Source organism: Sceloporus occidentalis, unplaced genomic scaffold (assembly GCF_023333645.1).
Source record: "Sceloporus occidentalis isolate IW3139 unplaced genomic scaffold, rSceOcc1.0.p SCAF_1, whole genome shotgun sequence".
NCBI lineage: Eukaryota > Metazoa > Chordata > Lepidosauria > Squamata > Phrynosomatidae > Sceloporus > Sceloporus occidentalis.
The window spans coordinates 135,327,173-135,343,265 of record NW_028316981.1 but is presented as its reverse complement, the minus strand read 5'-3'; the positions used below and the strand labels follow the sequence as shown (position 1 = coordinate 135,343,265).

General features: G+C 43.2%; 1 protein-coding gene across 3 annotated transcripts in view; it reads right to left on the bottom strand.

Moving 5' to 3' along the window:
* ABCC3 (ATP binding cassette subfamily C member 3) overlaps nt 1-10,956 on the bottom strand; it is a 105,855-nt gene extending 94,899 nt beyond the window's left edge. For 2 of the 3 annotated variants that reach the window (XM_089537258.1, XM_089537267.1), the window contains exon 1: nt 10,861-10,956. In XM_089537258.1, the coding sequence (XP_089393384.1) occupies nt 10,861-10,890 (30 nt within the window). In that variant the 5' untranslated portion in view covers nt 10,891-10,956. The remainder of the gene's footprint in view (nt 1-10,860) is intronic. The other variant, XM_089537278.1, reaches the window with a different exon arrangement.
* Between the last annotated feature and the right edge of the window lie 5,137 nt (nt 10,957-16,093).

Below are 16,093 nucleotides of genomic sequence, written 5' to 3'. Positions count from 1 at the left end.
AGAAATCCTGCTGTATCTAAAGTGTCTTTGCTTACTCTTGCTCAGTGGGGAGAACAACCCTGTTCCCTTGCATTCTGGTTAATGCTCTGGTCCAAATGCCTGAGGTAATATAGAATAGCTGAACTGATACAGAGGTAAGGGAAATGTCCCTTCAGTTTTTGGACTCAGAAATCCTCCTCTTCTTCCAATATGCTTATGGACAATAGGACAGTAATAAGTACAAACATTTCATTAGCAATAAGGCTGTTTGCTTTGTTCCAAGATAATTGTTGGCCAAAAGCATTCAAGCTATTTGGATCATCAACCCACCTGGCAGGTGAAAGACTGATCCAGCCAGCTGGATTGTCTTTGTCTTGCCAACACTCTGACCAACTCTGACCAGCACTGTTTGCAAACACATCATAGACAGTGACTCAGACGAGTATGCTATCCTTTAACTTCAGCTCCAACCGTGCTGACTTCAGTCAAACTGAAGAGCCTTTGAGTGGAGAAAACAACAACAACTAGTACACTGGAGGTTGGAAGGAACAGCACAATTTGACAGCAAAGTGCTATGATGGCTTAATCAGGGCAACATGTGCATCCTTTGCAAAAAAAAAAAATGATGTAATTTTTGTGTGCATTCAAGTTGTTTCTGACTTACTGTGACCCTAAGGCAAACTTAGGGGTTTTCTTTGCAAAATTTGTTCAGAGGGAGTTTGCTTTTACCTCCCTCTGAGAATAACAACAACAATAACAACAACAACGGGACTCAAAGTGGTTTACAGTTTAAAAGAATACAATTAAAAACACAAAGATGAGCATTAAAATAGAATTGCATTTTGTATGAGACAGTGTGACTTGGCCAAGGTCACCCAGGGGTTTCCATGGCTGAGCAGGGATTAATACCCTCTTCTCCAGAGTCCTAGTTCAACACTCAAACCACTACACCATGTTAGCTCAGTGTACACCTTTATAATCTACATATCTGCACCCTTATAAGCCAAATGTTTTGCCAAGAAAAGCAAACCAATCAGCTTTTCATCTATTCCATTAATTGGCTTGATATATTTCACTGCTGTTACTTGCAGACGCAGCACTAGGGAGAGCACTGAAACCACATCCTTGTGTCAGTAGCATTCCTACTGAACATCTCTTTAGCTTCAGAAATCACACCATGTATTGCCAATGAATCATGTGGAACTACCTGGGTTTCATCAAAGGGCAACAGGAATGGGCAACATGTAGCCTCCCAGATGTTCTCATCCCATCTCCCAACTCTCATCACCAACAGCCAGCATAGCCAACCCTGGTCAGTCACATATTCTCCATCCCTGCTGTATATTTATGGAGCATTTGGCATAAATTTGTTTCATAGTTCAGAATGCCAAAATGTATTTCAATTAGAATTCCTTAAACTGAAAATCAGAGAAAGGTTATAGTAACAGAATATAGTCCAGAAGCTCAACTTATCATGTCCATACTTTTAGAAATTTAATACTGATAGTACAGTGAGCCCTTTTTTTACGTGGGGGATCCGTTCTGGACCCCCCCCCAAAGTGCGTATGCTCAAGCCCCACTGAAAGTAATGGGGCTCGTGCATGTGGTGGCGGTGCGGCAGCATGTGCATGCCACGGGTGCATACCCCATTAATCTAAATGGGAAGCGGCGCCTCTTGTGCCCTGTGCGGCTTTCAGCATTATTATTATTATTATTATTATTATTATTATTATTATTATTATCCTTTATTTATAAAGCACTGTAAATTTGCACAGCGCTGTACATAAATTTTTTAGTCAGATGGTTCCCTGCCCTCAGGCTTACAATCTAAAAGACATGACACAAAAGGAGACGGGAGTGGTGGTGGGGAATAGGATCAGGTCCAGCAGATCTTCTCCACCTCCGAGGCCTGGACCAAGGCAGATGGACTGGAGGAAGGGCTTGGCTTCTTGATGGATGGTTAAAAGGAGGCTTCCTGGGTCAGAGAGGGGCTCACCTCTGGGAATGCTTCTCTAAACAATATAGTCTTTAATTCAGTTTTGAAACTGGGTAGAGAAGTGATGAGGTGTGCATGTGGGGGAAGAAGGTTCCAGGAGTAAGGGGCAGCAAGCGAGAAGGGACGAATTCGGGAGGGGGCAGTGGTAGTCCTACACTGTGACAGGAGACCTTGACTACAAGAGCGGAGGGTGCAAGTAGGAATGTAAGGAGAAAGAAGGTCAGATAAGTAAGGAGGGACCAATCCATGGAGGGCTTTGAAAGTCAATAACAAAAGCTTGTACCGGATGTGGAAGGGGAAGGGGAGCCAATGAAGGGAGGATAAAAGAGGATAAAACACTGAAAGCTGCATATAGTGTGTCTGCGTATGACACAGGCGCACTGTAGTATGGGACCTATATTGCTCTCACACCTTAAAGTATGCTACATGGACTGGTTATAAATCTTTTCCTTTATGGCTCACTGTGTTAACATTCATGTTTTTACTACTACACAAATAAAAGATATTTGAATTTCTTGCCTTCAGAGTACATTCTCTTTGTTTAAAGTGATGATCTAAGTTTTACTCACCATCGGCACCTTCCTGAAGGAAAGTAATTGACCTGCTATGAAATGTGATGACTAAAAACCTAACTTGGATTTAAGATCTGTTTAGGGGGCATAAATTAGTATTCCTGTCTAGGGCTGGGCTGAGTCACAATATCTGAATGGCAAACTCACTAAAATGTTACAACTGAGAAGTAGGCAATTCTGCTATGAAATATTTTATATTTGATGGTTTTGTAATATAATGGCCAAAAAGCTGATTGCTCTGCATGCTGACTCAAGGAGTGACTCAGCAAAATCCTCAGTACTGCTGAAAAGGCTGCTCTTAGCACTTCATTCAATTTCACAAACAGCGCTAAAGGTCAAGATGTCAGTTCCAAAAAGACCCTGCAAGACACACCCTTCTCCAGAGGACCATTATCTTAATTTCTGCAGTACAGTTTTAAGGCCTAATGCTTCATACCAGCATTGTTAGGTCCAAGCATTCCCTTCCTCTTCACCCATTAATAGCATACTAGTTCTTAACTGTGGTGAAACAGGAGGAGGATTGCACTTTTAGCCTCATCCATCCCTGATGGTGGGCCTATGTCATCTGACATCCACATGTGGATTCTGGTTATCTGTTGAAGAGTTTAAAGGCCTGAATAGCCACTGGTGTGTTCTGCTTCAGCATGGCTAGGATAACTGACTTGCAGGGGTCTCCTAATCATAATGCAGAGCTGTTTTCTCCAAAACAGCTCTAATGTACCCAACCATTATCAATATGTGAAGTTCAGAGATGAGACATTGGGGTGGGGCGAAAAGTACACATCTGTTAAATAAAATAAATAATTGAACCAGAAAGGTTACAATCTGAAGTTAGGACCCAAACTGCTGAACTGCCATAAGTTGTGTGTGCTCAGACCTCAGAGTCTTCAGAAAGCACAAGAAAGAATAGGAATGTTCAGCAGTGGCCCCTAAAATTTGCAGACAGTGTGCAGCCTTGGAGGTGGTCCAGGCTTGTTTCAAATAAAGATCTTGGAAAAGTTACTCTTTTTGGACTCCCAGATTCTAGATATTATGTTCCAAAAAGTAACTCTTCTATGCACTATTCAAATATTATGAATCTGATGACCTGCCCTAACCTGGTAGATTGAGCATATTTTCTGACTGCTTCCCAGTCCCATTTAAAGACACATTCTGCCTCCTCCATAAATCTAGCACTAAGTTTGTAAGTGGCTGGCATCCTCAGATAAAATTACTGGCGGACTATGGAGATGCACTACTACTTGCACCAGATGAGGCAAGAGTGCCAAGGTGATATTCACCTGTGGTGACTACACCACTGCTGTGTATTTTCTGTGATTTCTAAAAACAGTGAAGGAAACTCAGGAAAATGATTGAGTGATGATACCATGGACAGTGGTTCTGGTGGCTTCCCTTTCAGGAGCATGATGAATCCCCTCAGGGATTTATTTCTGATTTAAAAGGACCCATCCAAAGTGCTGAACCAGTTCTGGGGACAGGATTCAGCTTCTTAGATGGCTCCTTTAAAGTATAGCATAAGACCCAGACTCATGATTCACAGAGTCTTCTTCTTTGGAGGTTTTTAAACAGAGGGTGGATGGCCATCTGTTAGGAGTGCTTTGATTGTGTATTCCTGCATGGCAGAATGGTGTTGGAGTGGATGGCACTGGAGGTCTCTTACAACTGTATGATTCTATGATACCTGGCCTGGATGCAACCAGCCAATACTGGTCATATGGATACAGTTGGAAATTTGGACAAACAAAAAATTGACAATTTCACAAAGCCTGGCAGCACCCCTTGATTGACTGACTTCCCACAAGCCTTGCAAGGGCAAGCCTTTTCCTCAAGGAAAAAGCTGGTGAACTCTATGCATTGTAGACGAAGAAACTGGGAGGCCAAAGAAACTGGAAAAGATCAAGTTACTGTTTGGTAAACATGCTATGTAACCTGTAGGAAGTCTTCTCTTTGTTCACTAGGTGGCTAACAGAATACCTGAAAAGATTTGTTTATCCCCCAGCCCCAGGATTTTAGCATTTTGATTATACATTTCTCTTGATACAAAAGATAACAGCTGTTAAGAAAACAGAAGAGTTTTCTGGAATAATAAAAGCAGCTACAAGTTAGAACTGGGGAAAAGGTGAAGTCTGGAGGTGGAAAATGACCTAAGCTATGATTTAACAAAAACAGAGAGAGAGAGAAAGAGAGATTGAGAAAGATAATCAGATGGTATTCTGTTCGCAAGGAGTCCACTGTTTCATCTACTTCGACTGTCATTGTGGTTGTTGTTACTGCGTGTGTTCAAGTCATTTCCAACTTACGGTGAGCTTAAGGAAAAACTATCACAGGAGTTTCTTGCCAATATTTGTTCAGAGGGATTTGCCTTTCCCTTCCTCTGAGACTGAGAATATATGTGACTTGCCCAAGGTCACCGAGTGAGTTTTCATGGCTGAATGAGGATTTGAACCCTGGTCTTCAGAGTCATAGACCAACACTGAAACTACCACACCACTCTAAACTCCAGTAATTCTTATACTTGGTGTTATGTGCACAATGTATTTAAAAACTGAAAAATGTGGTACACTAAATAAGGCTGGGTAAATCATTTCCAAGTTGTTCTATATGGAACGCTTGTTCAGAAGAGGAGATTGTCTTTTTGTCTTGCAAATGGAACTTAAATTTTATTTTCTGGACCCACATGGACAGACAGAGGAGGGGCTGGCTTGCATGAATGTCCCTCCAACAATACCTGAAGTGAAAACAACTAGATCTTGACAAAATGCAGGCTTGTGACTAACATTGTCATAATTTTTCTCCTGTATGATTTGTAATATTTTTGCCTGATGAAGAAGCCAGTGGAGCTTCGAAAGCTTGCAATATGTATTTCATGCATTTTGGTTGACCCAATAAAGGCATCACTGTTTTGTGGATTTTGGATACTATTGTTCTGTGCTACATGGCCAAAATCGCTGCCACTGGATATGTTTACTTGTTCAGAGTATGCCATCTTGTACATCAGGATGAGGAACATGTGGCCTCAGACTATATCGTATGTACCCTCAAGCCTTTTGATAGCCTCACAAAAAAGCTTACCAGGTAGCCTTACTGTAAGGGTTGTCTCATATTTATGGGCCAGAAAACATGTCCCGCATGAGCATTAAAGGAGATGCTAAAAACTCTGTATTTTGAGATATCAGTTATAAACATAGCCTGGTCTTGCTCTTTAAGTTGCAGCTTGTGCAGTGCCTTGGGCCTAGTGGCAGTAAACCTCTGCCCCTTTCCAGCTTTCCAGAGGTTTGGGGGTTGCTAATTTGAGGTCTCACAGGAGCCTGGAACTCTCCTGAGAGGCCCTGCTCCCTTGAGGCGGCCTTACGTAAGCAAGCCTCACATGTCCTGGACAGTCCTGTCTGTCCCTTATTGCTGTTTTGAAAAACCAGCAAACCCAATGCCTCCATCACACACCATATTTTAAAACTGTCTGATGAAAAGCCACCAGTAAAGGCTATAATTACTTCAAGCCCACCCCAAACACTGGAGCTGGTAATTTCCCAACCCCCAACTGGCTAAAAGTCACCCAAAATGTAATAATAATAATAATAATAATAATAATAACAACAACAACAACAACAACAATGGAAGCGGCACCACATAATTTCCACTCCAGTGAAAATGTGACGCAGTCTCTTGGGGACAAAAGTTCCCCACCTGACCTAAGGCATCCTTGCTCTTGCTTGCTGTATACATAGATAATTTTGATAAAACTCTTGCTATTTTAGATATTTTCCTCAGGCTGAGGTTCCTAAAGCATCGGGAAGATTAGATTTTAACTCTGTGAGAGATGTCAAGTTGTAAGCATTCTTCCAATGTCTATTTATTTCAATAGAAATTCAATGGTTGTGTTTCCTAGATTTTATACTACCAGATTTACTCAGATTTACTTTCTGTACTACTTCATTGGCTCTTGATATAAATAGATATTTAGGAAGCAGATACAAAAGAGGGAAGCTAGTTTTCTGTTTCTAGTTAGAACAGTTTCTGCAGAGTTCACAACTTCTGTTACCAACTGCATTGCTTTTATCTTCTAAATACTAACTCTGGAGGAAAGTTTAGGTCTTATGCAAAAGACCCATTAGTCTAAATGTGGGTGTCAGTTGCACACACATGCACATGCAAAACTCTCATTGACCTAAAAATGTATTGCCATAATAAACTTTTATGTGCATTCAACTAATAAAAAAGCACATTAGGGTCATCTACAATAGACAAACAGAGGCACTCCTTAAACCAACACCTCAGTATTCACCTTAAGAACAGATGAATGATTCTAACACAGAGAAAGGTGGTATAGTCATTGATTACCATTGACCAGGTTGAGATCTTCACACAGCCATGTAGCAGGAACGTATCACATCTCTCACCCTAACATACAGTCTAGTGTTGTTGGGAGAATAAAAGCATACTTTGAATTTGCTATTTCTTATTAGGGATACCATTTCACTATGCCATTGAATTTAATGGGACTTGAGTATCCATGGATTTTGGTATCCATGAGTGATCCTGGAAACAAACCCCAGCAGATACCAAGGGTCCACTGTATTTCATATGCTTGCTTGCCAAGGTCTTTCAGTATCAGTGCTTGAGGGGTATTTTTGATATATGACTGTATCAGTACCAGTATGCTTTTATGCTGATAAGTGTTGAATTAACTTTGTGATTGTAAAGGTTTTCCAAAGCCCTCGAGTTTCAGTGTCACATATACATTTCTGATATATGGTTACTTTAGTAGTAAAGGTATGTACTTGTTAAAACTGCAGTGACCATTGGCTTGATGCAAATAAAATTTCTCTGGACCAGGTTTCAACATGTATCTGTAGTGGGACCACTGGACCATCCAGTATGGGATTGAGTGAGATTCTGATCACTTGAAGCAAAACAATTACCAGTCACATGCCATAATCACTGAAGAGCTGCTTCTAGCAATTGCCTTGTTCAAACTTGTGTTGGTTTTACACAGCCTTGTGGCAGCATAAGTAGTAGGAGATTGAAAATACCAGTTCGGTTAGATTTGTGACAATCTGCCTTACCAGGGAGTAGTCTCTCAGTGTGATCAGTGTGGCAAGGTTTTAAGCAGGCAAAATATTTAAACCTGTGCCATCATGCATAATTTGGGATCTTCCCCTGGGCAGTTTTAAACATCCTTTCTTTCCCTCCTAGACCACTAGGGCAGTGGTTCCCAACCTGTGGGTTGGGACCCCTTTCGGGGTCGAAGGACCCTTTCATGGGGGTCGCCTAAGACCATTGGAAAACACCTATTTAATTACAGTTATGAAGTAGCAAGTAAAATAATTTCATGGTTGGGGGGCACTGCAACATAAAGAACTGTATTAAAGGGTCGTGGCATTAGGAAGGTTGGGAATCAGTGCACTAGGGGATTGTTACTGTTGTGTGCCTCAAGTTGTTTCTGACTTATGGTGACCCCAAAGCTGACCTGTCACTGGGTCTTCTGTAGGCTGAGAAGGCCCAAGGTCACCCGATGGGTCTTCATGGCTGAATGGAGATTTGAACTCTTGTCTCTACAGCCACTATGCCACACTGGCTCTAGGGTAGGTGGCATCATTTTATTGCTTGGGCAATAAGGATGCAGTGGCTTAGTGGTTAAGACTCCACTTCTGATGACTGGAAGATCGGCAGTTTGAGGCCCATGTGCTGCATGATGGAGTGAGCTCTGTCACTAGTCCCAGCTTCTGCCAATGTAGCAGTTTGAAAACATGCAAATGCAAGTAGATAAACAGGTACCACTTAAGTGGGAAGGTAACCAGCATTTGGTGGAGTCATGCTTGCCACATGACCGCCACAGCAGTCCTTGGACAATGCTGGCTCTTCGACAGTCAGTTATGACTAGACATTCATATCAAGAGACTACCTTTACCTTTTACCTGCTTGTTTGATAATGAATGGACTTGAGGGCTGACTCACAGTTTTCCTTCCTCACAAAATGTCTTCTCTGAGTTCTGGCATGTGGAAAATATGGGTGCATCTACAGTGTAGAAATAATGCAGCTGGATACCACTTTAAGTGCTGTAGCTCCAGCTTCTCGAATGCTGGGACTTATGGTTTTACCATGTCTTTAGCCTTCCCTGCCAAAGAGGACTGGTGCCTCACAAAATGACCAATCCCAGGACGCTTCCCGTGAAGGACTCAGTACGCAGTCTGGGGGATGCTCCTTGATTCGTCGCTCCAGCTTACATCTCAGGTGGATGCGACGGTCAGGAGCACCTGTTATCAGCTTAGGCTGATACGCCAGCTGTGACCCTACCTGGGCCGGGGGGACCTTGAAACAGTAGTACATGCTCTGGTAACCTCTCGATTGGATTTCTGCAATGCGCTCTACATGGGACAACCCTTGTACCATACCCGGAAGCTGCAATTGGTGCAGAATATGGTGGCAAGACTGGTCACTAATACACCTAGGACCAGCCATATAACACCGGTCCTTAAAGACCTTCACTGGCTGCCTATTCGCTTCCGGGCGCAATACAAGGTGTTGGTTATTACCTATAAAGCCCTAAATGGCTTGGGCCCAGGGTACTTGGAGGACCGCCTCTCTCCGTACAATCCGCCCCACACACTCAGATCAACCGGGAAGCAATTATTAAGAGTTCCGGAGGTCAGATTAGTTACTACCACCAGGAGGGCCTTCTCTATCTCGGCCCCCAATCTCTGGAACTCGCTTCCCGATGAGCTCCGCTCGGCCACCTCACTGAACCAATTTAAGAAGGGGTTAAAAACACACCTCTTTGAGCAGGCACACTCCTGACTCCTGACTCCCGATGTGCTCCTCCCCCCCCCCTCGTCAGCACTGTTGAGCTGGCACGAGATGTGGTTTTATTGCTGTAGTTGGTGTTCTGATGTTTTATATGATGTTTTGTATTTTGATGGTTTTAGATTGTATTTGCACATGTTGTTAACTGCTTTGATTTTTAGAAAAGCGGTATATGAATAAAATTTTTATTATTATATTATTATTATTTGTAGAACGGAGCCACAGCAGCTAAAGTGGTGACCAGCTGCATGCCTTCTACCCTGTAGATGCACCCACCATCCTGTGTCCTCCTGCTAACTGACTGAAACTCAAGCTATATCTGTGTTTGTCTGTAGAATCAGTCAGCAGAGAGATCTTGTAGCACCTTTGAGACTAACTGAAAGAAAGAAGTTGGCAGCAGGAGTTTTCATAGACTGAAGTCTACTTCCAAAGGCATCTGAGGAAGTAGACTTAAGTCTATGAAACCTCATGCTGTCAGCTTCTTTCTTTCAGTCAGTCTGAAAAGTGCTACAAGATCTCTCTGCTGACTGAAACCAAGAGTGAAGTTGTCCGGCATAAGGCATAAAACGTGGAAGGCAATGCCTAGTTCAAAGGGGCCTGCTAAACCACACCAGACAACTTGGTGCCCCTCGTGGCCTCCTCCCTAAAGGCAGCATCCCTTCCTTCCTTCCCTTCCTCCCTCCGCTTGGCATCCTCATTCCCACCAGGCAAGGAAGCTTCTTTCCCCTTTCTCGCCTTCTCAACAACCCTGTTCCCTCAGGCTTGGCAGAAGCAGAGGTCCTCACCGCCAAGCAGGACAAGGCGCCACAGCATGGAGGACGCGCGAGAGGAATGGAGGACATGACACTTTAAAAAAAACCCCTCAGAGAAATGTAACTACAGTACATGCTTCATAGTCAGACTCCAGATGGGGGACATTGGGGAGTAGTTCCTCCTGGACAGAAGGCTGAAATGGAGGACATGTCCGGGAAAAGCTGAGCAGAAGCCAGGGGGGCTGTGGAGGGGGCAAAAGACCCACACCAAACTTCTTTTCCATTTCCCAGCCTTTGGAACACAACCACCGCCCCCAACTGGGCCGCTTCTGGAGGAGGGGCGTTTTCCTTTCCCCAGGGAGGGCCCCTCCTCCGGCCCCGACACAGCTTTTCCAGGGGAAGGCAGGCCGACCCCCTCTCTGCCTCGGAGGAATCCCAAGCACAGCCCCCCGGAGATGGAAGGGAGCCCCAGCCAAGCCCCCTCTGCCCTGCAGGGCCTCCCCCTCCAAGAAGGGGACTCCGCCGCCGCCGCCGCCGCCCCTCTCGGAGGGAGTGGGTCCCGCTGGGGAACAGCTCTGACTCCCTTCTCTCCCTTTCTGGGAGTGTTTAGGAATCTTTCTTTTTGGCCAGGATGCCCTCCATGTGCCCCTCCCCAAAGCCCCGGGAAGGGCCTCCACTCTGCAGCCCCTGGTCGCTGGGGGGAGGAGGAGGAGGATGCCCTCCCCGGGAGTCCGGGGCGCGCGCCAGGAGGAGCCTTACCCAGAAGCTGGAGCCGCAGAAGGCGTCCATGGCGCAGCTCTGGAGGAGGAGGCGGGCTGCCTCCCTCTGGACCAGCCAGGGCACCCTTCTTCTTGTCTCGGGCCCTTTCCCTCCCTCCTCAGCCCTGCCTGGCTCCTGCCTTCCGCCTGCCTCCTAAGGCGGATGTCCTCCTCTTTCTCCAGCCCTCAGCCAGGCAGGGAAGGCAGGCAGGAGGGCGGAGAAGGGCTTGTCCCGGCAGGGCCCCAGCCAGGAGGGAGGAGGAGGAGGAGGAGGAGGCTGGGCTGGGGTCCTTCTTCTCCAGGCTGAGAGGGAGGGGGCTGCCCTGGGGAAAACCTCAGGCAAAGGCCACGACGAGGCAGGGCTCCTTTGGGCTGCCTGCCTAACTTCAAGCCTTTTCCAACTTATTTAGACTCTTACTGTGGGGTTTTCTTGGCAAGTTTCTTCAGAGTTGGGGGGGGTTGGTTTTGTTTCGTTTTGCCATGGCCACCCTCTGAAGCTGAGAGAGTGTGACTCGCCCAGCAAGCTTCCATGCCCGAGGCAGAAAATATGGAGATTATCAGATTGTCCTCGTCCCGGCCTTTTCCCGTTCTCATAGCACCATCACGAGAAGATTGTCATACGACATCACACTTATCCGGACGTTATCCCATTTGGAAAGTGCAACATCACGCTTATCCCACCCAGAAATAAATCAGTAAATAATGATAACATTTATTTCTATCCCGCCTCTCTGTGCAACACAACTGGGGCAGTTTACACATTAGAACAATACAATCCCATCCCAATATCCCCCCTCCCCTAAAATACAAGGAAACAATACACAATTTAAAACATACCTTAAAATAATAAGCAAACTGAACAGCAGCTGTAGTGGAGTTCAGGGGTATAACAGGTTTGGATTTTTGGGTGGCCGGTATCTAATCAGAAAGTGCTGTCCAGGAGGGATTCCCAAATGCTCTCCATTTGAGCAGGACTAAGAAGCATGAGTTTATCTTTCTAGGAGTAGTTGTAGCTTTTCTTTGGGCATATCCTACATTTTTCTCAAAATGTCCTACATTTCACAGTGCCTTATCCTTCTTTATGGTTAAGGACATCTGATTACCCTGAATCGGAGATCATAGGCCTGAACCTACAAGGCCTGAGAAGAGAGGTAGAGGATAGGAGGCCTTGGAGACGTCTCATTCACAGGGTAGCCATGAGTCTAAGTCAACTCAAGGGCAGCTAACAACACATCCTAGCATTCTGTAAGATGGAGCCATGGCAGCTAAAGTGATGTCCAGCTGCATTATTTCTACAGTGTAGAATCAGCCTCCAGACAGAACGAACCAGCAGTGAGGTTGTGGTTGAACCAAGGGTGGCATCTGCAAGTCTTCTTCCTATTCAATCATTGGGATCAATGGGACGACCCAGAAAAAGAGAGACAAAGGACCACACCTTCAGGGAGTGTTAGGGGCAAAGGTGCCTTTGCCCACCACCTACACCGCTCCTCTTCCTCTCCCTTGTTTGTCCATCTGCTGCACCCTCTCTGTGGGGAGCTCAGTGGAGCAGAGGGGGCCTAGTCCATCCCCGGTCGATTGCAGGACTCAGATGAGGGAAGATGAGGCTGGATAGCTTCCCTCCCGGTCACTTGCCTGGGCTCTCCCTCTGACAGGTGTGGTGGTAAGAATGGAGCCCAGTGAGCTCATCTCTGCACTGCCCAAAAACGGGAAAGAGAAAGAAGCGTGAAGAATCAAAGGGGGTGGTCTTACTTCATGTGTTAGCCATGTCATGGGCACAAGTCCAGCAAAGCCCTCTAAACAGAATGAGCGGTAGGACCCCCCAAAGGGTGAAAGACCTGCCCCAGGCAGCAGTTTTAGTGTCATGAAAGCAAAGTGGTAGTTATTTCTTCTGACGCAACTGTATTTTCTTTTTCTACCATGGACAGGAAGATTCTTTGCCTCCTGTTGGTATCATGCAGTGTAACTTGGATGAATGAAGGAGTACCATGTGCTATTCCTGCCTCACATAGCAAAATGTGTTAGAACAGCTCTGGCCCTCCCAAACACAGCAGGGTTGGCTGGCCACGTGTTAAAGTAAGTGAAGTAATCATGAGAAAGCCAACTACCTTATTTTATTTGTAAATCACACCCTCCACCTAACCTGCTCCAAAACACAAGAAGACAAACAAAAAAACCAACCAAAATTAAACGAGAGCAAAAAATGTTAAGATTTTAAGTGAGGATACTTTTAATATTATTACTGGAACTGTAGTCTTTACTTTGCAAGTGATTATAAAATTGGCCATTGGCAGACTGATGTGTTGTTTGTTTTGCAGTATCTAGATATTTAATAGCATCTTCTAGTATACTGTCCAAAGTTATGTTTACCCTTCTTTTTTAGCTTTTGTTTTTGGTAGCAAAAGAGCTGGCTATGTCTCAGTTTTCTGATGCTGCCTCTAAGAAAATATAAAATTCATAAGCAAATATTGTACTTCAGGGTGCTGAATAGTGAAGCTCTGTTGGGCTTATATGCCTCTATGAAGGCATAGGATATATTGAAACAAGCAGTCATAAGAATTTTTCATTTTGTTAATTTATATATTCAATTTATACCCACTTTCCTTTATAAAAATGGATCCTCTATAAGGCACTGTCTTTGAGACAGCAATGTTGTTGCATGCCTTCAAGTCGCTTCTGACTTAATGGCAACCCTAAGATTTTCTTGGCAAGATTTGATCATGGGGGTTTGTCTTTCCTCTGTGGCTGAAAGATCGTGATTCCATGGCCGACTAAGGTTTCAAGCCCTGGCCTCCAGAACTGTACTCCCAACATTTAAACCACTACACTATACTGGCTCTGATTAATCCTTAATTGTTTACTAATTGTTGGTCCTGATCCCACTTTATAATATCCATGGGACTTTCTCATATCATTATACTCTGGAAATAGTAATTTAATATACTTCCAAACCATTCATTGAAAACTGGATTCCTGCTTCAAGTCCACAAAACAATTACAGAGAAGTGAGGAGTTTTGCAAATATATTTACAAGGGTCCCCCCTCCCCCAAATATCATTAGATAAATTTCCTAATTCCATTGAGTATCGGCAAAAACACCTTTCAAAACATCCTTTCCAAACACCTGAATTGGCTTTACTGAGCTTCCTGGCACCTTAGAGATCTGACACACATTCAAAACAGGCTGAGGCTGAAATTGAGTATTGTTTGCACATGTTGAAAGCCAAACAGTGCCAACATTTCAACAGAAATATTCATATGAGAAGAACTTTGAAATAGTTCCTAATGAGATTCTTGATAAATCCCTTGTGTTGCTGGAAGAAATGTGTGGACACTGACTATTCTGGCAAGTGGTTAAAATGTGCATGACTATTGTTTGTGAATGTTTGCTGAAGACTTGATGTTAGTTATACTTCTACCTTTTGGCACCTGAAGTTGACATTTGTGCTGTGTTAAAATTAGACTCCAAATAGTTATTTTACACATTTTTTTCAATGACTATAGCAATTTAGGCACTTAATGGGATGTAAGATAAAGTATTCTAGCATGGTTAAGAGTTTTAGAGTGGAACCTGGGAGTGTGTCAAGGCTGCCAGTCCCCACTGAGCCACGAAACTTGCTGGGCACATCATGGGGTTTCACATTATTGCGTGAGAGGTGATCACATTCAATTTCAGGCAATGGCAAGCTATTTTCGGGCAATGGGAAGTCAGTTTGAATGCAGTTCAAATTCACATAAATTTGCTGAACTAGCAAATTCATGTGAACGCGTTCTGGCCCCACTTTCAAATACTCCAGGATCAGGGGAGAAATTACCATGCATCTACTTAGAGGTGCACTCTTTTCTAAGTTTTATTTTAAGAAATTATTAAATTGCCATAGGAAAAAAAATCTTTATTAGGATTTCTCACTGGAGAGAGGCCTTTTAAATTGGTGCATTCAGTTTTTTCCTTTTATTTAATTTGACCAGTATTTAATTAATCTTATGTTTTAATTGTGCTTTTAATTGTTTTTAATTGCCTATTTTATTTTGATTTCTATTGTTTTAATTTTATTAAGTACTATTTGGGGGAAAGGGGGTGATATAAAATAAAATATTTAATAATTAAATATTTATAATACAGCCTAATTAAATGAAACAAAAAACCTAGCATTAAAACATTAGTTATACTAGATTATCAGAAGAGATTATCACTGCCTAAATTTGAGAAAAATCTGAGAAAGATAAAGCCAAACTCTTTTAACTTCAGGGAATACTGTAAGAAAAACACCAATATAATCAGCATTGTTGTTCTTCATCTTCGGTGTCCCATGGGAATGTCCAATATTTTACACTTAGTAGCTGTGGAACACAGTGTGGGGCACCCCCTAGTGTATAAAACATGCAGAGAGACACACGACCCCTGGTTCCCAGCTGTATAGATTCCTTTTTCCACTGCTGAGACAACCATGTAACTGGTTATAACTGGAAATACATAACTGGTTTCATTATGCAAGCCACCACTTTTCAAATGTGTAACATTTTAGGTGTAAATCTGTGCCAGACCAAAAGAACATTTGTATCATAAAAGGAGCAGTAAACTCTTGAACAATCTTCACTTTGGACATAGGGCAGGCATAACTTTATAATGAGAATTCTACATTGGTTGGATCTTATTCATAGCAGCATTGCAGATCTAAAAGTAAATGGAAGGTCCAAAAAGTATAAGGTAATGTTGCTTTCTTTGTTACAGTATGTATCCCACCTTTCAATAAAACTAATCCAACCAAACTGCAATGGGCTTACTTAAAGTGGAGTTTAGAAAAATTACTTTTTTTGATCACAACTCCTGGAACACTTCAAGTAGTATCAATGTAAAAGAAACAATTGATAAAAACAAAGCGTAGAACCATACTTGTATGTATGTGTCAAAACCAATCACTACCCAACTGCTTTTTCTCAATCCAAATTGTGTTTCTTTTTGAGACTCTGGTGTTCAGACAGGACTACACTGTTTAGTTTAGCTTGGTTTTTAAAACTAGGGTTTGGTCTTTTCACTGTGGGGTGGGTTACAATTTTTTCAAGAATTGCATTGCTTTGGTTTTAAATAATCAGTTTTTTATTATCCAGTTTCCATTTTATTATGCATTAATTTCAGTCCCTTTAGTCCTTGTTTATTTTCTACATTTTTTTGATGATGACTAGGGAAGAGAAAACAACTATGAATTAGTACTGGATCGCTATCCTGATAGTAGATG